The sequence below is a fragment of the Sceloporus occidentalis genome, unplaced genomic scaffold, assembly GCF_023333645.1.
Source record: "Sceloporus occidentalis isolate IW3139 unplaced genomic scaffold, rSceOcc1.0.p SCAF_95, whole genome shotgun sequence".
NCBI classification, from domain to species: domain Eukaryota; kingdom Metazoa; phylum Chordata; class Lepidosauria; order Squamata; family Phrynosomatidae; genus Sceloporus; species Sceloporus occidentalis.
The window spans coordinates 601,612-622,273 of record NW_028317075.1 but is presented as its reverse complement, the minus strand read 5'-3'; the positions used below and the strand labels follow the sequence as shown (position 1 = coordinate 622,273).

The window sequence follows — 20,662 nt, the reverse complement described above, 5'->3', positions numbered from 1 at the left end:
AAATATTTTTGTTTCAGTTTAAAAAGGAAAAAAATGAAACATACTAGGTATTTTTTTTTTTAAAACACTGGTATTTAAATTTCTAAAGCTACAATTTAAGGCAAATGGTATATTATATATATTTATATATAGAAAAAAAAATATATAACATTATTCCTAGTGCTGTTCACAGCTTTATGTTCAAAAACAAAAAGAAAATTAAACAATTACATTAAAAAAAAACCAGCAATTTGCAGTTAAACTGTATCCACATGCTTTCCACATGGCATACACGTTGAATGAAAGATGAGACACAACGAACAGAACGAACTGCGCTTGGCCATGAACAAATGTGACGACTCATGACTTTGGTCCAAAGCTACTGGGAAAAGATGGATGACTAATGACAAAAGCAGCTGAGCTGGGGATGTTTGTGCCAGGACAATGATGGCATCGCAGCAAGTTGATTGCACGTTAGTTGATTAATGATGGCAAGTAATGAATCCAGCTTTTAACGCTTAAAGGATTGTTAAATGTCTGTCGGCAACATCTGGGCTTTAAAGTCCCATTGCTGGGCCGACAATCGCGCTGCAGGATGTTCCGTATCGGTAAAAGCATACCAAAATGCTATGATGGATGAAACTTATCAGCTGCAGGCAATGGGGGGGTAAAGTCCAACATGGATGGAGCAAAAAATATCATGTGTTATATTCAGTATATTTCAAAGCCACTTACACATATCCCCATCGTACTCCTCCTTTGTATCTGTGCTCAGTGTGATTTTCTTTAACTCAACTCATTTGAAAGTATATTAGAATAACAGATATGCAATCCCCCTAACTCAAAGCTGTACCACAAAGTTCAAACCCGAAGGCTTCTCTGATCTCCAGAAAGAATTTCATCGCTGATAAAATGATGAGTGCTTGCAGAATGTTTATGCACATCTATCAGTGCAGTCATTAACTTGTGGCGTTTATTATACTCACATGCAGAGGAGGGAAAGCACATCCAAACGCATTGGAAAGGAAGCCACCTATTCTGTGCACAGCCAAGGACTACTGTGAAAAAAGTATAGATACAGAAAGAAAGACATACAGGTGCAGCAGTGTCATGCTAAACATGGCCCAGGGGTAGCGTTCGGAGTTAGATTGAATACAATTAAGTCACATAGCTCAAATTTGTCAAATGATGAATAGTTGGGTGCGGTATATACCAAATCCTATTTATTGCTAAAATAAAATGCGTGTTTGCTAAAAAGTATGAAAAAAATATATATATAAAAAAGTGACTCTGGGCCAAAGACTGCCAAAATTACTTATTAGCATAGCAGCCGATGGGATGTTGCTGCCGATTGAAGAATAGTTTCCGTGGTTGTAAAACCACTACACTTTGCAATAGAATATTTTCTATACAAAACATAGCCCCAATTGTCATTTGTGTAACGGTGCAACCACTTGGTCACAAAATAATGTTTATTTACCATTATAAACCTATAAAGACAGAAGTGCTACCAAGACGTTATAGAAGTACAAAGTCCCTAATTGAACAACTGGTGGGTTTGAAAATGCAAAACCTATTATATTATGTATATAATTTCAAAACAGATTTGATCATGTGACAAATTTCTAGTAGCAGAAGTACGAATTCTGAAACGTACACGCAGCTATAAAAAGAATGGACGTACCACATTAACAGACGGAACCAGGGCAAGCATACCGGCGGAAGCGGAATGAGAGAACAAATGTAACCCATGGTAAAGAAACTGGTTTCACCATCTGGGACTCCTCAATACTAGCTTTCTTTTTTCTTGTTTAGTTCTCAAAAATGTCTATTCTCCTCCACCCAGAGCCATGTTTAGGCAGTGAAAACTAAAAAGAAAGAACGCCTTTAGGTCAAAGCAAAACCAAGCATACAGGGTGCAATTCAGATGCATTCAGGCACGTTTGCTTCCAAGGTGTGGGTGCAGCTGCAGGCACAGTGGGATGTGAAGGTAGTTTAAGTGATGAGGGTCTCTGGCGAGCTGCAGAAAGGAAAATAGATAGAAGAGAAAAGCTACCTAGCTATGAGCGGAGGGGAGCAGGAAATACAGCATCAGGAAGGAAAGAATTCCAGAAGTCAAAAGGTAAAAGTGGGTCGCCGCTTCTTGGAGTGTATCAGAAAAGGAAAGGCGCTGTCCAGTAAGGATGGGCATAAAAAAAAATATATAAAAACAAGAGTTACGTCAGTTTTTTTTACCATGTATGCCATTGAAAGAGGGGAAAAAAATATGCTTGGGATGTCAATATCAAGAGCTTACTTGAACACTTGAAAAGAACAGCAATGGATAAAATCGAGAAGCTCCTTCACATACACTCACAGATCACCTGTTCTTGGTAGTAATGTTCAAGAGTGAGTACTGCTCAAGAGACGGTTATTAACACCGTGACACTTACAGTAATGGAAGGTTCCATGTTGCCTTTGAAGCCTGTTGCCTTACCCAAACCTAGAATGTTTTTGTAGTTAATAAACCCTAAAAACGTTGAAGAGCTATAACTCGGATCAAAAATGATCTGACCTGCCAAAATGATAAAAAAAAAAAAAAGCTTACCAATTAACATTTGCCTTTCCCATTGTGCAGATGTCAAAGCGTCTCGGCATATGGCCAGTGCAATTTTTATTGGAATGGTTCCCTGGCGTTCCAAAACATTTTGCGTCAAAATTAAGATAAGGCTGACATAACCCAGTTTCGGAAAGTATCCCAATTTAGGCCGATGCAGACTCAATTGCAACTGCAAGCTTAAGTTAGTGCCTTGACAGCGCCATGAATTTGGTCCCATCAATGACTGAATTCAAGAGTTTGCAACTCTTAAATACACTGGAAAAGCATGTGCGATAGGCATTAGTCTGACAATGTTTATTACATTTTTTTTTTTTTGGAAGAGTACAGTATGAATCACATACATGTGTTCAGCAACCCTATAATTATAAAAAACTGTTGTTGAATGTAATATTTCATGATCCTCAGCTAGCTCTCATCTGCTCTTTGGTTGGCCAAAGTCTTGTTGAGAATCATGTGGACAGTTCAGCAACAGAACAGATAATCCCCGTATTTGTAAAAACCCAAACATGAACAAATGTAGGTGTGATCCAGAAATACAAGAGTAGCATCAGCCAACAGAAAAGTAATCAGAATTGGAAAAAAAAAAAAAGGCACATTTCTGCCATTCGTAGCAGGCTAGGCCAGGCAACATTCGCTTTCCGGCAACAAAAAAGTCAGATTGCACGCAGTTGTTTTTCCAAACATGACGCGGTAAGTGAGCGATTAGTGATCTGTGTCGTGGAACACAAAATGGCAGGGGCACATTACTGCAAAAAGCAGGTGAATGCTGGAACATCCGCGGCTCGCCAGACTATGTGAAGCTCGCACTGCAAGTTAAAAGAAAACACAAAGACACAATACAAACACACATGAAAAAAAACAAAACACAAAACAAACAAAAAAAAACACGCATAGAACACCAACATTAGAAATGGAAAACGGCAAAATGGAAAAATATATATGTATATATATATTATCAGAAAACTAAGCAACATTGCTCCAGGCCATGCAAAAGTCATCACTGACCAAAACTTACTGTAAGAGACAAAAAACACAATAAATATACATATGAAAGCAATGCAGTCTGTACTGCCTACTGTCTATGTGTCAGGCTCATAGAGATAAGTATCACCATACATTCTGATATTCTTCAATTCAACTTTGATCTAAAATGATGATATAGAGGTATCTAGTATTAATTAGTACTAATTAATATGGTAAATCATTTGACTTGAATGCACTAATGTTCTAGAAGAACCAGTTTGGAGTTTCAGAGCTTGACACTTAAACCTGTTGCAGACACTGACCACAGGTGGAGGCAAAACACGTTAAAAACACCGTTAGTAGAAGGAATTCTTCGAGCTTCCACTCGGCTGTTTGCGAAAGGATTCTATCACATTGTTAAGGAGCACGGAAGACATACTTCTGACTTTTTTTTGTTATCAAAGAGTGGCCTATAACAGAATGTAAAGCTGGTGAAACCTCCTTATCCACTGCAACGAGGACCTAGTCATATAACACCTATGACTGCTCTCGATAGGAAGGTGGGTATGTTTGACAAGTGCTTTCAAAACATAACTTTGAAGGTCTGCATGCATTAAAGTGGGACAGTCGCATATCGAATGGGGACTTATTCTCTAACAATATTTTTTTTTTAAATTGGTATACCAGATTGAAATAGTAATTGGCTGCTTGTCAAATGTAAATGAGAAAAAGCAATATAGAATATTTATTTTATATATTTTGATAATATCTGATAAGCGGCGCCGCTGTTATTCATTCACTGAAGAGGGAGTTTGCAGAAGCTTTGAAGTTTCATCTCGTTCAACTATGAATTATGAATGATAACCCTAGCGGGCTTACCCTGCTTGGTTGAACCTGCATAACGCGTACTTAAATCATTAGATTTCTTGAAAAAGTACCTTAATAATTAAGATGCGCATATTAAAACCTCTTACTGGGACACTGTTTTATTTCACTGGTATTCACAACCCAAAGGGAGGTTCAGCCTTGAAATGCATTTCTAGCGGTACAGTGACGATTAGATGCTTTTTTTATATGGACAAATATGTGCATCTGTGGTTAGCCAAGCATATGTAGAACAGGTGCTGGACGGAGCGGGGGGCTCTCCGCCTGTCCTTGCTTCCGCACATGTTTCCACACGCAGAAGAGCCTTGCTGATCCGGCACATAATGAAAGGACTAACTGTAACAGTACTTGGAAACCGATGGCATCCCAGGGATTTACAATGCTTTTGCGCCTGCTTGGTTGCCAATAACATTCAAAAATTGCCACCACTGAATATGGCTATACAAAGATGGAATGCTGAAGGGAACCCTTTATATGGAAAAATAACAACATGTATACTATTCAATAGTGAATGCGAAATGAAGGAGTGCCTTTTGAAATGCACATAATCATTTTTTTCCTAAAATAGATGAGGCTGTACGAAAGTGATGTGCTAGAGACACTCACTACTACTAATACATAGTAAGAACACTAATACAATAAGGTACTGGGGGCCAGGATAGATGATATTGCTGTAGGACCCACCTAGGCTAAATGAGTTACGTTTGACAGCCTTGGGTTATCGGTAAAGCTAGGAATCACTGGGGAAGGACAAGGTTCTTTTATTTCCTACTCTACGGAGTCTTCGGAAAGAATAATAGATACTGAACCTAGATGATGTCAGGCAGGTAGAAGGAAGGCCAAATTGTTTGTAGATATACAGTTGGACCGCTCAGAGATACAGCATCCAGCCTCAAATATGGCATACAGGTTATTTAAACGCTGGTTTAATGACATTAGTATAAATGCTTTTTATATATTACAAACCCTGGTTTTCAGAATACTTTGGTATATTAGCCTATCCCTTGAGACAGTTCAGGATCTTGTACTCCCACAACAAAAATAACAGCCTTACAAAAAAATAATTCCTACTAGCTCAACTAGAGTTGAGTGCAGAACCATTTTTTCTTTTTTTAGAAAAAATAAAAGGCAGGGCAGTGTCACCTATTGTGGAAATTATCCAGAGAAAACTACAGGCTGCTTACTTTTTCTTGTCCTTGTCTTTCTTGGTTTGCTGAGAACCAGCTTGTTGGGCCTGAGACTGAAGAAGTTGTGTGGCTGCTTTTTTCTTCTGAAACATGCTCACTTCATCCTCTATCTCCTTCTTTTTGTCTTCCAGCTTCTTTCTCTCTTCCTGGTGAGTTCTCTTGAGGAGGTCAAATTTCTCATGGAGCTAAAAAAAGAGTATTCTATTTTACAATAAAGCATCAAGTTGAGTGGCTGAAAAAAAATGTTTAGTCAAAGTATATAGTTTCATGTACAAAAAGCCCAGTTACATTCTGGTTTAAGCTACTTGGTTCATCAGCCAATTTAAGATCCAGTTTTGAACCCAAGTCTAAACAATATAGTATTATCTAACAAAGCTTTATAGTCCACTCCACCAACAATGTTCTACTGATGTTTTCTGTTCTGTTTATTTTATATTTTATTTTAAAACAAAGAGTGACCCCTTGAGTGGAACCCCACTAACCATGGCCAAATACTTACCTCCTTTTCGGCTTCTTTAAGTTCTGATTCTTTCTCTTTTACTCTCATCACAAACATTTGTCTCATTTCTTCCTCCTTCTTCTGGAGTTCGCCAAGGAATTCGTTCCTTTTGGCCTCATAGGTTTCCTGAAGACTGTTAAGAAGAAGGTTTATATTATGGTGTCTTCCTTTCATTGGACTGATTCCTCTATGAACTCCGAAGACTGTAGTCTAAGTAACAACTGACAATTAAGCCAGCTATTCAGAAAATAAGTCTCCGTTGGTAATACCTGACATCAGAGAATACTCTCCAACAAGTTACACCAGACAGTAAAATACAATGTCCCATAGAATGGCAGGAATTTACACAGAATTCTCTACTCCATAGAATTTATGCTATATGCAGCATAATCTAATTAAAATGTCTCTTTCCTTTAGGGGGTCTATTCACTAAGGACAGACTTGGCAGGAGAGTTGTGGCTTCAACTCTCTCATTTAACCTTTCCATTGTTAATGGAGGGCCAACACTAAGTTTGTCCTATGTGAAGAGCTGAGCCAACCCTGATAATACATATACATTCAATTTGTGAGAAATCTCAATCATTTAACAATACATTATGGATGGTTAGCCAAACTGTCCCTGTAGCAGAAGCTTATAATGTATAGTTAAGTCTAAGCTGAAACACAAACTCTTCCTTAGAAGTATAAAACGTCTCATAGGCCACCAGCCTCATTGGTAAACATTGCAATCAAGATTTAGGAATAAAATGTTTGAAGGCATATGCGTTTAGACAGAATCTGCTCTAGAGGGTGGCCTACATGAAAAGCGTCCGTTCATTCTCCCAGAAAGCTATACGGGAAGAAAACACGCAAGGACTGCGTATCCCGCCGTAGCCTTTTATGGTCACAAAAGGCCCCACGAAAGCAGGAAGTCCCAGAGATTGTTGAAATACTTGAGCTATCGGAATACTGCTGTGGTTAAAGAAACCAAAACATAAACAATGCTGTAGCTTTGGTCTGGGCGCGCACACAGGAAATAATGTAGTCGCCGTTTCATCACACATTTATTTGCATTATGTGTCTACGGGGGAGGGGGGTGTGTAAAATCTATCAACATTTCTACTGTTAATATTTTAGTACTGGATTAGGACAAGTACCCTCAAAAAAGGTCAGCTTGGCGCAAATGTCTCCGACATAGCCATGATGCCTGAGCAAAATGGGGGCGTGGGGTGGGGTGGAAATTGCTCGTCATACTATTTATGTTTGGGCAGGGACCAAAATATGTCATGAATACAGAGGTTGGCAAGAGGAACCTTGTTCTCATCCCAAGGACAGAATGCCTAAACCTAGAGTGGTGGGAAGGTCTTCAACTGCAAAAACTGCCACACATTTTACAGTACCTTACTTCTTTATGTGGGGTTACGATGGTTTCTTCAGTAACTTTAGCATACATAAAGGCAAGTACGGCACATACCTGAATGGCTTGCTGTCTGGGTCGGTGTCCTTGAACCCCATTTCTTCCAGCTTGCAGCGTCGGTATAATTCGTAGTGGCGAGCATGAGTTTGCTCTCTCAGATCCTCCATGTTTACCCTGATCAGCATTTCTCGGAGCTTCACAAAGTCACAGTGGTTTTCATTTTCAACTGTGAAAGCAATTACCCCAGGCTGTTACAAAGTTCTTTCAAAGCCACACAACAACAAGTCTTGTTTGAAAACAATTTTAATGGTGCAATGAGCCGTGGCTGTACAATTTTTACATTTGGCTTTGTACGGTTTTATTCCTTTGATTATGAATTACTTGTCCTCAATGAGATTGTGGATCTGCTCTCCTCAGCAACTGCCCCTATGTCAAGGAGACCGCATGCTACAAGAGGGCTGGGGTGTACTTTATTAACTTGAGTGTTATTTGTGGATAGTGGGGATGCTAATAACTTTTAACCAGGGCAACTGTCTCTCTTTAGTTGCTGATGGAGCAAAACCCCAAGGATACTTGATGTTTTGGTGCAACAACAGTTTAAGGGCTCCTCTTACTCAACGTAGTCACTTTTGTCATTAAAAGGACACTCCAGTTTCCAAAGGAGACCTTAAACAATCAAAGCATACTTTCTATGGTCCAACATTTCACTTGAAGCAGCCAATCAGTGGCAGAAAACCTCTCCCGTTGTATTAAATTGGATCGCTATATGCACATGCACATGGGGGGGGTCTTGATATATCTCCCACCATCTGCAGAGCCAGAGCTCCAGCCGACTGGTGTATATTACATGGCAAGAGGTGTGTATGGTTGAACGCATCTCCGGCATGGCTAATAGCCAGGGGGTGGTGGTGGTGGTGGTGGTCAAATGCGTATGTGACGCCAGTAAAATTTAAAAGGATCTAGAGTCCATACTCTGGCCCTAAAGTTTTCCTTGTCTTTTGATCAGAAATAATACCGTTATCTGGGCACAGGGGTATCAGTGAATTTGGCAGTGCTTCCACGGGTAAAATGAAATACGAGGTAATTAAAACATATGATGCAAAATGAGAAGTCAGTAACATACCTTGCACAATACCCCAGGGATACTGTCTGGCTTTAGCCATCTTGTTGCCAATTTTTACTTCTTCTGTGCTGCCAACAACAGCAAACGGAAGGTGAACCTGCAAGGAACAAAGAGGTAAGAGACTTACTTTCTCTTTTTATTTGTACTAAAGCAATATCGTGGGAAATAGAGGAAGCCAATGTAAAGTTGCATATGGGCAATTTCCCAAAAAAAGTCAGTGGTCCAAATTAAATATATGATAGAATTATATCTTGTATGTAGTAACCAACACTTTTAGATAATTCTGGACATTTTCTGGGTCTTCAGAATCACGTTAAATCTATGAGTAGGAAATCTTTCTTCCCAAAATCGAAAGTAGATGCTTTACTTTTCATTCTCCACACACACACCCGCTCTTCCAGCAAAATCTGCTCAGATCCCTAAAATCCATGATTTCACTTACGCTCATTGTTGCATTGATCTCCGCGACAGTCTCCTCGTCTGTAGGGAACTGGTAGATCTGCACTCCGTTGCTGACAAGCTCGCTCATTATTTTGCTTTTGAACTTGTGCAGCTCGTTTTTGGCTATCGTGTCTGCTTTTGCGATGATTGGAATGATGTTCACCTACAAGTAGAAGAAGAATATATATATATATATACACACACGAGGCTGGCAAGACATCATAGTAAATGTATGTGAAATAAATAATGTCACGGCACTGCTATCCGTGTCCATAGAGATTAGCCTGTTTCTAGCATTAAAACTGATTTTGGTATTACAGAAGAAATAGATCTAATGTTACGGGTCGGTTCTTCTCCATAATCCTCCCAACGATGGCCTCAGAACTTAGCAACGATGTCCAGATATCTGGAGAGACTCATGCAACATGAACAAAGATGGGAGAGTCTCACCGATTTGGAAACATAAGTAGTAGGAAATATTTATAGTTCACACAGTTCTACGTCTTCAAATTTGTAAACGCGTTGCTAAAGGAAATTCCTAACATTTTTTTTTTATATTTTAATCATATTGTCCGTGTGTTATTTATGGCTTGATCACTCTGGAACGCGGGGGGTTAACAGTAAAAAGGAAGGCCACGCCAGAGAGTGGATGTTGGTCTTTGATTTTTACAAAAAACAATAAATCATCAGCTGACACAATACAAAAAACACACAGGAAATGTATGACGTCATTCATCTTCACATGCCGGAAACAAGTTTTTCAGGGATCATCATTCCCGGTGACAGTAATTATTAAGATATGCAACTCCCTGAATAATAACCCAATTTAATGTCCCGTGCAATGGGGATCTGTCTATTAAGTGTGTCTTTGGCAGAAACCCAAGTAGGATGGGAATAGGCGAGTCTGGAGTACATTGAAGTGTTTTGTGCTACATAAGGAAACCAGTATAGTATAGAATGCTGCCATGCTCCATAAAACGCCCTTATTGGCTTTATATTTTGGTATTTATAACAAGATCTATACAGCAATCTTTTTTTCAAAACATTTTAAATGTTGTGCGTCTTGTTTCCCCCCGCTAGGTTGCCTGCCGATCTCTTTAAATCATATGCCTGTGATGTAACACAGCAAACCACATGGGCTGCTCACGCAGGCTGCAAGCCATAAAAAAATAAGTCTTGTGACCCATATCCGCTATATTTGCAGGAATAGAGTCGGACGGCAATTAGCTCCAGTAGTCTGCAGAGAGAAAGCCTTGTGATGTGCGGATTTGTGGAGCTCCGTTCTGGCAGCCCTTTGTAAATTGATTCAATGAGAATCCATGCTGCGAGATGTAAACGAGTGCATGTGTAACCATGTGAGTGTCCACTAGATGGTGCTATTTCACCAGGGGATAAGAATGCAATTATTTCAATTCACACTGTCAGGAAATAGGCACTTATCTTTTGAGGCATGTGTAGGACTCTTTGCCCCAGTTCAAACATTGAGATTGGCTGCTCTGCCACGCAAGTCTCTCACGCAAGCATATTCATTTATATAAGACATATATTTAGGGGTGTTTAAAACAATGCTTCGGAACTGCTTTGTAAGCAAACATTTTATAGTCTACATTGTTCAATATTTGCAATAAAACAAACCAGATCAGAAAGGGCCCTTGACTATGAGTTGAACTATCACATTAAACAGCAAAAAAACCCACAAAATTGTATGTATTCATCTATACATTACACACACACACACACACATATATATATATATATATATATATATATATATATATGTTATATAGACATACACACACTGCATATAACAACGATAATATTCAACATAAAATAATAAAAAAAAGCTAATTTAAATAGCGACTTTAATTCTATTAAGATTTAAGCAGTCTGTTGGTTACCCCATCTGGTATTCAGAAAACAGACCCATTTTTGCATGGTTGCATTCCCTTAATTTACCTAATGTATCGGTTCGTCTTAGTTTGTCCTAGTCTTGCCATACCCTTTGAATGTATGCACTGTAAGAAGTGCTAGGTAAATACCAAGAAAAGATAATTTATCCATTAATTGAGGCCCTTTTTAAACCATGTCCTATCCACGCCTTCTGCCAATACGGCTGACCTTTGTTTTAACAGCGCTGGGGCTTCCTATTCTGTGTGACTTTTGGTGGAAGCTGAATATGATGCTCCTTTTCAAAGTTATGTTTACACTGAAGTCAGGAAATTGATGATTTCCCTGAAGACGTAGCCTGGCTCCTCCAAAGAAATGCACAGAAATATCTTGGCACCCAAATCATTTTCCGCATTAAACAGCGGAAGATTTGGGATACTAAATTATACTAAAACGAAACAATATTACCAAAACCGACGAGGAAACAAAGTTTGCGGCTGGACATATGCCAGGAAGACACAAAGGTAAGAATGTACCAAAACAGTTGTGCCTTAAAGCCTTTACAGATTTTGGAAGCCAATCAGACTATCTTCTGCAACTGATAACAAATATCGCTTAAATATGTAACAATAAAAAAGATTTACAAATGTATAACTATTGAACAAGTGCTTCAAATTTGTTAATATGCACTTGGCACCACTCCCAGAATTGTGTGGCAACATTTTAATAGATTCTATAGTAACATTAAAAGTCTAAAATTCCCACAGTGTTACCATAATAACCAGTAGTCCCAGTGGAAGGTTACTGGGGTAACACTGCCCTGCTGGGTGATCAGGGTTCCATCCTGCTAATTAATTGGCAGATCATGGAGGCCAGAGATCTTCTTTGTATGCAGCCCATTTACACCATAGAGGTCTGTGGTTGAATGGCGAAACCACCTTATTATAACGTGCCCTTCTTCGGGGGGCTGCACTGGGATATGGCAGAATGTGCAAGAAAAAGACCCTCCTTGACATATTCGTGGGGTTGGCTGGCGGTGTTGCCCTGTGTCAGTAACGCCAGTGACTCCCATAAATACACCACTAATCTTATGTTTTAGGTACATCACGAAAGTTAATCACTGTCTAAATCTGTGCAGCCTTTATGTGAAGGAGAACTATACTTTTAGTTACTTAACAATAAAACTAGTATTCAGGAACAAGACCTCCCTGACCTGCCAATTAGCTTGACATCAAATTTCTGTAACGGTATGTAAGAAATACTGTTGTCATTATGTACGGTTTGCCATAACATAAGAATTTACATATAGATAAGAAGAAGAAAAATGTGACCATGATGCACAGATAAATATGATGGGAAGAAATCAGCATGTACCTTACTGTCAAGCTTCTTCATGGTGACCAGGTCAAGAGACTTAAGTGAATGCCCCGTGGGGGCGATGAAATAAAGGCAGGCGTGAATCCTTGTGTCATGGTAGTTGAAGAGTGATCTCTTGATCTTGAGCTCTTCCTGCAGGTATGCTTCAAACTGGGCATCAATGTACTCAACAATTGGCCTGTAGCTGAAAGAAAACACACGAGCCAGGCATGATTTCATGAAGTCTTATAGAAGGGTTTATAACTAAAACAGGAAATGCTAGGAAAGTAGACGGGGCAATCTGGTTTCAACTCATGATGAAGGGCCATCGCCAGCAAGACTCAAGAGGATGATGTTGGGAGGTCCTGTATTAAGTATGATTCAATGTGTGAAGAAATCTCACTGTTTTAATCAATTATTATACCGAGTCTTCCTGCAGCAGATCACTGGGGTTGGCTTTTCATAATGAAGATAAAAACTACAACTCACTGTCAACCTCTGTCCACTCCCCTTTAGTGACGAGTAACGAGATCATTAACTTTAAACACAGTATAAGTACAACACCATTCTTCTAAAGACATGCAAACGTTTGCAATTTGTTCATAAAGGCGATCGCAGTATTAATGCAAGCAATCCAACCTTACCGTTGACATTGGTGTCGGTGTGGGGACACTTTGTCTATCCAAGATGACTTCCGCTCATGTCTGGCATCATGTTTTGTATCTTTATGCATGTTTTATAACTGGCACAATATTTAAGAGACCCCCCCAAATACTCAATGTATCATCCCAACTCAATTATTAGGGCGACAGACAGGGCGATCTGTCACAAAGACCGGGATCGCCGAACAGTGTGTTGTCTGCCTGGCGCTCGAGTTCGGCACATCGCGGATCGGGTTGACAGATTACTGGGAGGGGCTGGAGAAGACCCAGCAGTCATGGTGCACATTGGCACCAATGACAAAGTGAGAGGGAGGCGGAGTGTCCTTAAAAATGATTTCAGGGACTTAGGTAGCAAGCTTAAGGCAAGGACCTCCAAGGTAGTATTTTCTGGAATATTACCTGTACCACGTGCCACACCAGAGAGGCAGCGGGAGATTAGGGAGCTAAACAAGTGGCTCAGAAGCTGGTGTAGGAAGGAGGGGTTTGGGTTCATGGAGAACTGGGCCGACTTCTCTGTCGGATACAGGCTCTACGTTAGGGACGGGCTGCACCTCAATGGGGAGGGTGCAGCTGTGCTCGGGGAGAAGATGGCCAGAAGGGTGGAGGAGTGTTTAAACTAGGTAAAGGGGGGGAGGGAAACTACAATATAGAAGGGGAAGATGGTGTAGATAGAAAGCTGGGGCTTATAAATGTACCTGGGGGTGGAGCGGAGGGAGGGGTTAGAATAGTCAATAGGGATAGGCTTCATAGGGAAAAAAACCATACACCTCTAAATTGTATGCTTACTAATGCCAGAAGTCTGACCAATAAAACTGACGAACTGGAGTTAATAATGTCTGAAGAAAATTATGACATAGTGGGTATAACAGAGACATGGTTGGATGATAGCTATGACTGGGCGGTTAACATACAGGGGTATAGTCTATTCAGGAAGGATCGGAAAAAACGAAAAGGGGGAGGAGTTTGCCTTTATGTAAAGTCCAGCCTAAAGGCCACACTGCGGGAGAATATATGTGAGGGAAATGATAATGTGGAGTCATTATGGGTAGAAATATATGGAAAGAAAAATAATAAAATACTGATCGGGGTTTGCTATAAGCCACCAAATATAATGGAAGCAGCAGAAGATCAATTATTAAAGCAAATAAACAAGGCAGCTAATCACAATGAGGTGGTTATTATGGGGGACTTTAACTATCCCGACATAAACTGGGAAACCGAGACCTGTGAATCTCATAAAGGAAACCGGTTTCTGACTATAAGTAAGGATAATTATCTGTCCCAAATGGTACAGGACCCGACCAGAGGGGGCGCCCTACTGGACTTAATATTAACCAACAGACCTGACAGAGTAACTAATGTGCAGGTCAGGGGACATCTAGGAAATAGTGATCACAATATGATGCATTATAACTTGTCCTTCAATAAGGGAGCTCTTAGAGGAGCCACAAGAACTATGCACTTTAGGAGGGCAAAGTTTGATCAACTAAGAGAAGCCCTTAACACTGTAAATTGGGAAAATGTCCTCAAAAACAAGAGTACAGATGCTCAATGGGAGATTTTTAAGAATATCTTAAATTCTCACTGTGAAAGGTACATACCGTATGGGAATAAAAGAGTCAGGAACAAGAGAAAACCAATGTGGATAAATAAAAATGTAAAGGGGGCAATAAATGGCAAAAAAAAGGCATTTAAGCTACTAAAACAGGAAGGCAGTGAGGAAGCACTAAAAAGCTATCGGGAAAAAAATAACATATGTAAAAATCAGATAAAAGCAGCAAAATTGGAGACAGAAAGACTCATTGCCAAAGAGAGTAAAACAAACCCCAAAATGTTCTTTAACTATATAAATAGTAAAAAGGTTAACAATGAAAGCGTTGGCCCCTTAAAAAGTAATGAGGGAGAAGTTATAGACGGGGATCAGGAAAAAGCTAATCTATTAAATATATTCTTCTCTGCTGTATTCACAGAGGAAAATGAAATGCCAGGTAATATACAGCAGGATGAGATAAATGCCCCAGTACATGTCGCCTGTCTAACCCAGGAAGAAGTGCAGTGCCGCCTAAAAAAATCAAAATAGACAAATCACCAGGTCCAGATGGCATTCACCCCCGCGTTCTAAGGGAGTTAAGTAATGTAATAGACAGACCCCTATTTCTAATATTCAAGGACTCTATAGTGACAGGGTCTGTTCCCCAGGACTGGCGCATAGCAAATGTGCCAATATTCAAAAAGGGGACAAAAAGTGACCCGGGGAATTATAGGCCTGTTAGTTTAACTTCTGTTGTGTGTAAACTGTTTGAGGGTTTCCTAAGAGATGCTATTTTGGAGTATCTCAATGAAAATAAATGTATGACTCCATATCAGCATGGGTTTACAAGGGATCGGTCCTGTCAAACTAACCTGATCAGCTTTTATGAGGAGGTGAGCTCAAGACTGGATCGGGGTGAATCGCTGGATGTCGTATATCTTGATTTTTCCAAAGCATTTGATACGGTGCCACATAAAAGGCTCGTACATAAAATGAGAATGCTTGGGCTGGGGGAGAATGTGTGTATGTGGGTAAGTAACTGGCTCAGTGATAGGAAACAGAGGGTGGTTATTAATGGTACATACTCTGAGTGGGTGACTGTTGCTAGTGGGGTACCACAGGGGTCAGTTTTGGGTCCTATTCTTTTTAATATATTTATTAATGACCTTGTAGAGGGATTGCATAGTAAAGTATCAATCTTTGCAGACGATACTAAGCTCTGTAACGTGGTTAACACAATAGAGGACAGCGCACGATTACAAATGGATCTGCATAGGTTGGAGGCTTGGGCTGGGATGTGGCAGATGAGGTTCAACACAGATAAATGTAAGGTTATGCACATGGGGAAGAAAAATCCAGGCTGGGAATATGTATTAAATGGGAAAACACTGGGGACGACTGACATGGAAAAGGACTTAGGAGTTTTAGTTAACAGTAAATTTACCTGTAGCGACCAGTGTCAGGCAGCTGCTGCTAAGGCAAATAAAATCATGGGGTGCATCAAAAGGGGCATAGATGCCCACGACAAGGAAATAATTCTACCCCTGTACAAGTCACTAGTCAGACCACACATGGAATACTGTGTACAGTACTGGGCACCAGTGTACAAGAAAGATATAGTGGAGCTGGAGAGGGTTCAAAGACGGGCAACCAGAGTAATAAGGGGAATGGGAGGACTACAGTACCCAGAAAGATTATCAGAATTAGGGTTATTTAGTTTGGGAAAAAAGACAGTTTAGGGGGGGGCTTAATAACTATGTATAAATATATAAGGGGGCAGTACAGAGATCACTCCCAGGACCTATTTATACCCAGGACTGTATCTATAACAAGGGGACATCCTCTACGGCTATACACCAGCACAGACGGGGGTTCTTTACAGTAAGAGCGGTGAGATTATGGAACTCTCTGCCAGAGGAAGTGGTGATGGTAAACTCAATAAAAGAGTTCAAAAGGAGCCTGGACGTGTTTCTTGAAAGCAATAATATTACAAGTTATGGATATTAGATTAATAGGGACAGAACGTTGATCCAGGGATTTATTCTGATTGCCATATTTGGAGTCGGGAAGGAATTTTCCCCCTGGTATGGGGCAATTGGCATCTGCTTCATAAGGGTTTTTTGCCTTCCTCTGGATCAACACAGTAGGGACACAATATGTATATAGGTTGAACTTGATGGACTTTGGTCTTTTTTCAACCTTATGAACTATGTTACTATGTTACTATGTTACTATCCCCAGAGAAGTCTGGTTAAAACCAAAAAAATATGAACTACAATATTTGCATTGTTGACTATTTCAAGAATCAAACTGCTCTATAGTTCATCTTTCTAAAAACATTAGGGATGTCTTTTGATCCTTTATGACGCAATGTGCAAACATGTATCTAATCAGGAAAAAAACACTCAAATAGAACTTATTTTCCTGGCAAGGCAATGTAAAAACTGATACCGTCACCAAAGCCTTTCACTTGAATGGGCTTGTAAAAAGCAGAGCTATATACAACAATGATAAAACGTCATGTCGAGAGAGCTGTGAAAGATTTGCCTTTTCCTGTCCAGACTTCCTAGTGGGCCCTGTATTTCAGCAAGTGTGCTCCTCGGGGACATCACTATTTAAGCACACGTTTTGACTGACGTGGGGCTATCATTTTACCCGTTTATGGAAACAGCGGTGGGATATGAGGTCACCGAAGGCTAGCGCTTCATTTACGTGCACACATCTTCCAATATCTCTGTGTCATTCCTGGTTATGTCAGCTGGGTACTGGAAGGTGGATACACACACACACACACACACTATTTGCTTAACAAAACTCACCGGAGAACATTTGTTAACCAATTCGTTACTGAGAAGCACCCAGCAATATAGTAAAGTGTCATTACACAATTTATGTCATATAACAATTATATTTCATTTTTGGGGAGCAATACGGAGAAACAGATCTCTGTACACAGAATTATATAGCTCACATCTGAACTGAAGGGTGAAAAAAGTACTAAAATATTATATTATTATATATAAAAAGATTTTATAGGACATCAGTGCTGTCCACCGTTTTGGTCTAGATAGCAGGATTCTGTTCTAAATCTAGAGACCAGATGATACTAAATTAATAATATCATATATAATTATGTAACCTATATCTGGTTATTGGAAATTAAAAGTCAAGCTTTAGCTCCTCTTTTTGCAGAGGTTATATATATATATCTCCAATGGAAGTAGATATTATGTACTAATAGCGGTTGCTAATTAATTCCAGGCTTTCAACTGTTTACAGAAATACAGTAACATAATGTTGTATTTTTTTAAAGAATTTTAAACATAGAAAGTCTAAAGACAAAAGAATAAGTTACATATAAGTCTGTATCGTACATCTTTATTGGCTTCCTGCTTCTCGTCGGCATCTAAATTCCCCGCACAAATTACTATAATGACTAATTACAGAAAATAGATTATTTACAAGTTCTAAATGCCCTTAATAGCTGGCTAGTTACCCTGGCAAATAATTAAAGAAGAATTGCACTTTTGGGTTTTTATTGCAATTCATTTTTTTAGATATTTGGTTTTAAATTAGGTAAATGCCACTAGTTTGCAACATTTTGGTCAAAACTAGTATTGTAGTTTATTTGCTGCTAATAAATATCCTCCCTTCTTTTCACACCCTTCTTTCCAAAGCTTCCAGCTTCATATTGAAAAGTAACGCAACAGGCAGCAATTATGTAAACTAAGATGGCGGCTCTCATGAGGTACACATAATTGTTACATTGTTTTTCCCCCCCACAACAGATCCATTTAAAGTGGCAGATCCATTTTCCCTTTGTCACAATGTACCTGTCATCTTTATTGATTTGGTCACCAAACCCCACGGTATCAACTATGGTTAACTTCAGACGCACGTTGCTCTCCTGCAGCTCGTAACTCCTAGCCTTTAACCGCACTCCTGGTTCACTGTGAGACACTGGTTCACTTTCAAACTTTGTGTTGAATATCGTATCCATTAATGTTGACTTCCCAATGCCAGTTTCACCTGAAAATAAATAACACATAATGGTGGTTAATTACCTCATCTCATGGGCTGCAGTTGCTTCCAACAATGAAACCATATAAGCCTGATTAGCTTCAGGCCTACAATCGTTTACAGATATAATATCTGAACGAATAAACACGTTGTGCACAATGCATTTTTGCTATGGCTTAATTACCAAACACTTTGGTGCCAAATTTAGTACACGTTCAACTTTCTAAAGAACTTAGCCTGTGCTAAAGTTGGGGTTAACTCACAAGTGGGGCCAGCGAGTCCACCATTCGTGGAGTAATTCCCAGCCCATGTCAGCTGCTTAAAGTTAAGTTTAATGGATTTTTAGGATACTTGGTTGCCCTGTTCCTCTTTTTAGGCCACCTTGTACAAAGATATATATAACATTTTGAGGTATCCACATGCAAGCTACTAGCTATCACATTAACTCAGAGTGATCCTTTTCAACATAATGTGGAAAGTGGAAAAATAACCCTACTAAATGCTGAACCTTTAGCCCAGTGATTGGAGATATCTGCTTCTTGGTCTTTGGAATCTTGTTCCTGATGAGAAGCACTTCCAGATGGAACACGTAATAGTTTGTCAGCCAGATGTGAATAGCAAACACTATAAACAAATTAGTAAACCACTCAACAAACACCAAGATCTATCAAGATGAAATGTCTTATGGATTTATTTTGCATTTCATAAAAACATGTGTTACGCACACTAGGGCCTACACACTTTACCTTCATGTGCTCCTTCAAATGCAAGCTCTAGAAAGTTGAGTGGCGCGGAGGAACCTAGCGTATATATTATCATATACGTTATACAGCTTGAAAATTAAGTCCCTCTTGAAAGCCGAGTCCCACTGAGTTGTCAGCGGAGTTCCCTTATATTAAGGTTATGAAGATTATTTCTAAATAAAAGGTGCGGCATACAAAAGTGGACTATAATTATTATTTTATTACTGGATGTAATTTAAGCATCTGTTGCAGCCTTAAACGGCAAATTACATTTTAAAATCAATTGGTTGAATAAATACCTACATAAATGTCACTGGCTGGTTAATTTTGCTTTATTATAAAAAGTCTTGTTATTTTGCTAATATAAACAATGCAACTGTATACTATATGTCAAAAGTGCTGAATTAAACACGTTTGTAATACTAATATCCCTAGTATTATTGAATGGTCACGTGGCACAAAAGCCTGCACTGATAGGTTGTTGCCATAGAAAGAAAAATGCATATCACCATATCGGCCCAAAAGAAAACAGAATCTCTACTTGAAGTTGATCTCTTTTGTAGAGCCAATATATTAAAATGATTTAAAGATGGCCCAATACAAAAGGTATCAATTTTCACCAAAGACTTGCCATTGGCGCCATAGCCAACTGAAAAATCATGTTAAGTGTGTATGTTTTACATGATTAAACCCTCCGAGGAAGGAATAAAATCACAGATCTGTTAAAGTAAGTGAAAGAAAGCGCAATGGATGTTTTGTGTAAGTTGAATAGGTCCTTTAAATCCCTCATCTCGATTTGAGGGGTTTCTAAAGATGACTCTCAGCAAATAACTACAGGGGTATGAAAGGTCTGTCAAACCAGAGACCGGCGCATTCCACAACACGGGGTCGGAGTTTTCAATGTACTACTTTATACTCAACTAGCGTTCAACAAAGGCAACCTATAAAAGGATTACGATACTGCATGTTCTGGTTTTTCTCTCTTCAAGTGACTGGAGCACTACTTTTTACGGATTTCATTCTGCCGGACAAGCGGTGCACATAGACAATGGAACAACAGAATTACTTACCGACGCAGAGTATGTTGAAGCAGAAACCCTGGGAGGTGGATTTGTTCACCAGCTGATCGGGAAGACTGTCAAACCCAACATGACCAGACAGGGACAATGTCCGGAGATCATCACTGGGTGACTGGAAGACAGAAAAGCACAGTGTTTCTTTAATTGAAATTAAAAAAAACCTATAAATAAAAATGTTTTAATTCGTATGATAGCCAAGTGTCAACCCCCCCCCCAAATACTTTATTTTCAAGTATACACAAAAAATATTTGAAATACAATAAAATGCCCATGAGTATATTTCAGTATTTGCCTTGCGGTCCCATTCGCCAT

The 20,662-nt window shown here is 39.4% G+C and overlaps 1 protein-coding gene across 2 annotated transcripts; it reads right to left on the bottom strand.

Moving 5' to 3' along the window:
• Positions 1-1,012: 1,012 nt before the first annotated feature.
• On the bottom strand, positions 1,013-20,456 carry LOC149284291 (septin-11-like). 2 transcript variants are annotated; one of them, XM_089496920.1, is made up of 9 exons: positions 20,342-20,456; positions 18,342-18,537; positions 12,334-12,520; positions 9,074-9,235; positions 8,632-8,728; positions 7,566-7,734; positions 6,113-6,245; positions 5,611-5,798; positions 1,013-1,037 (listed from the first exon to the last, which is right to left on the bottom strand). In XM_089496920.1, exons 2-9 carry the CDS (start codon positions 18,506-18,508, stop codon positions 1,013-1,015), a joined length of 1,128 nt encoding a protein of 375 aa, XP_089353046.1. In that variant the 5' UTR covers positions 18,509-18,537; positions 20,342-20,456. The 2 variants fall into 2 exon arrangements, with proteins under 2 accessions (XP_089353046.1, XP_089353047.1); XM_089496921.1 differs by having other exon boundaries at positions 1,013-1,034.
• Positions 20,457-20,662: the final 206 nt, after the last annotated feature.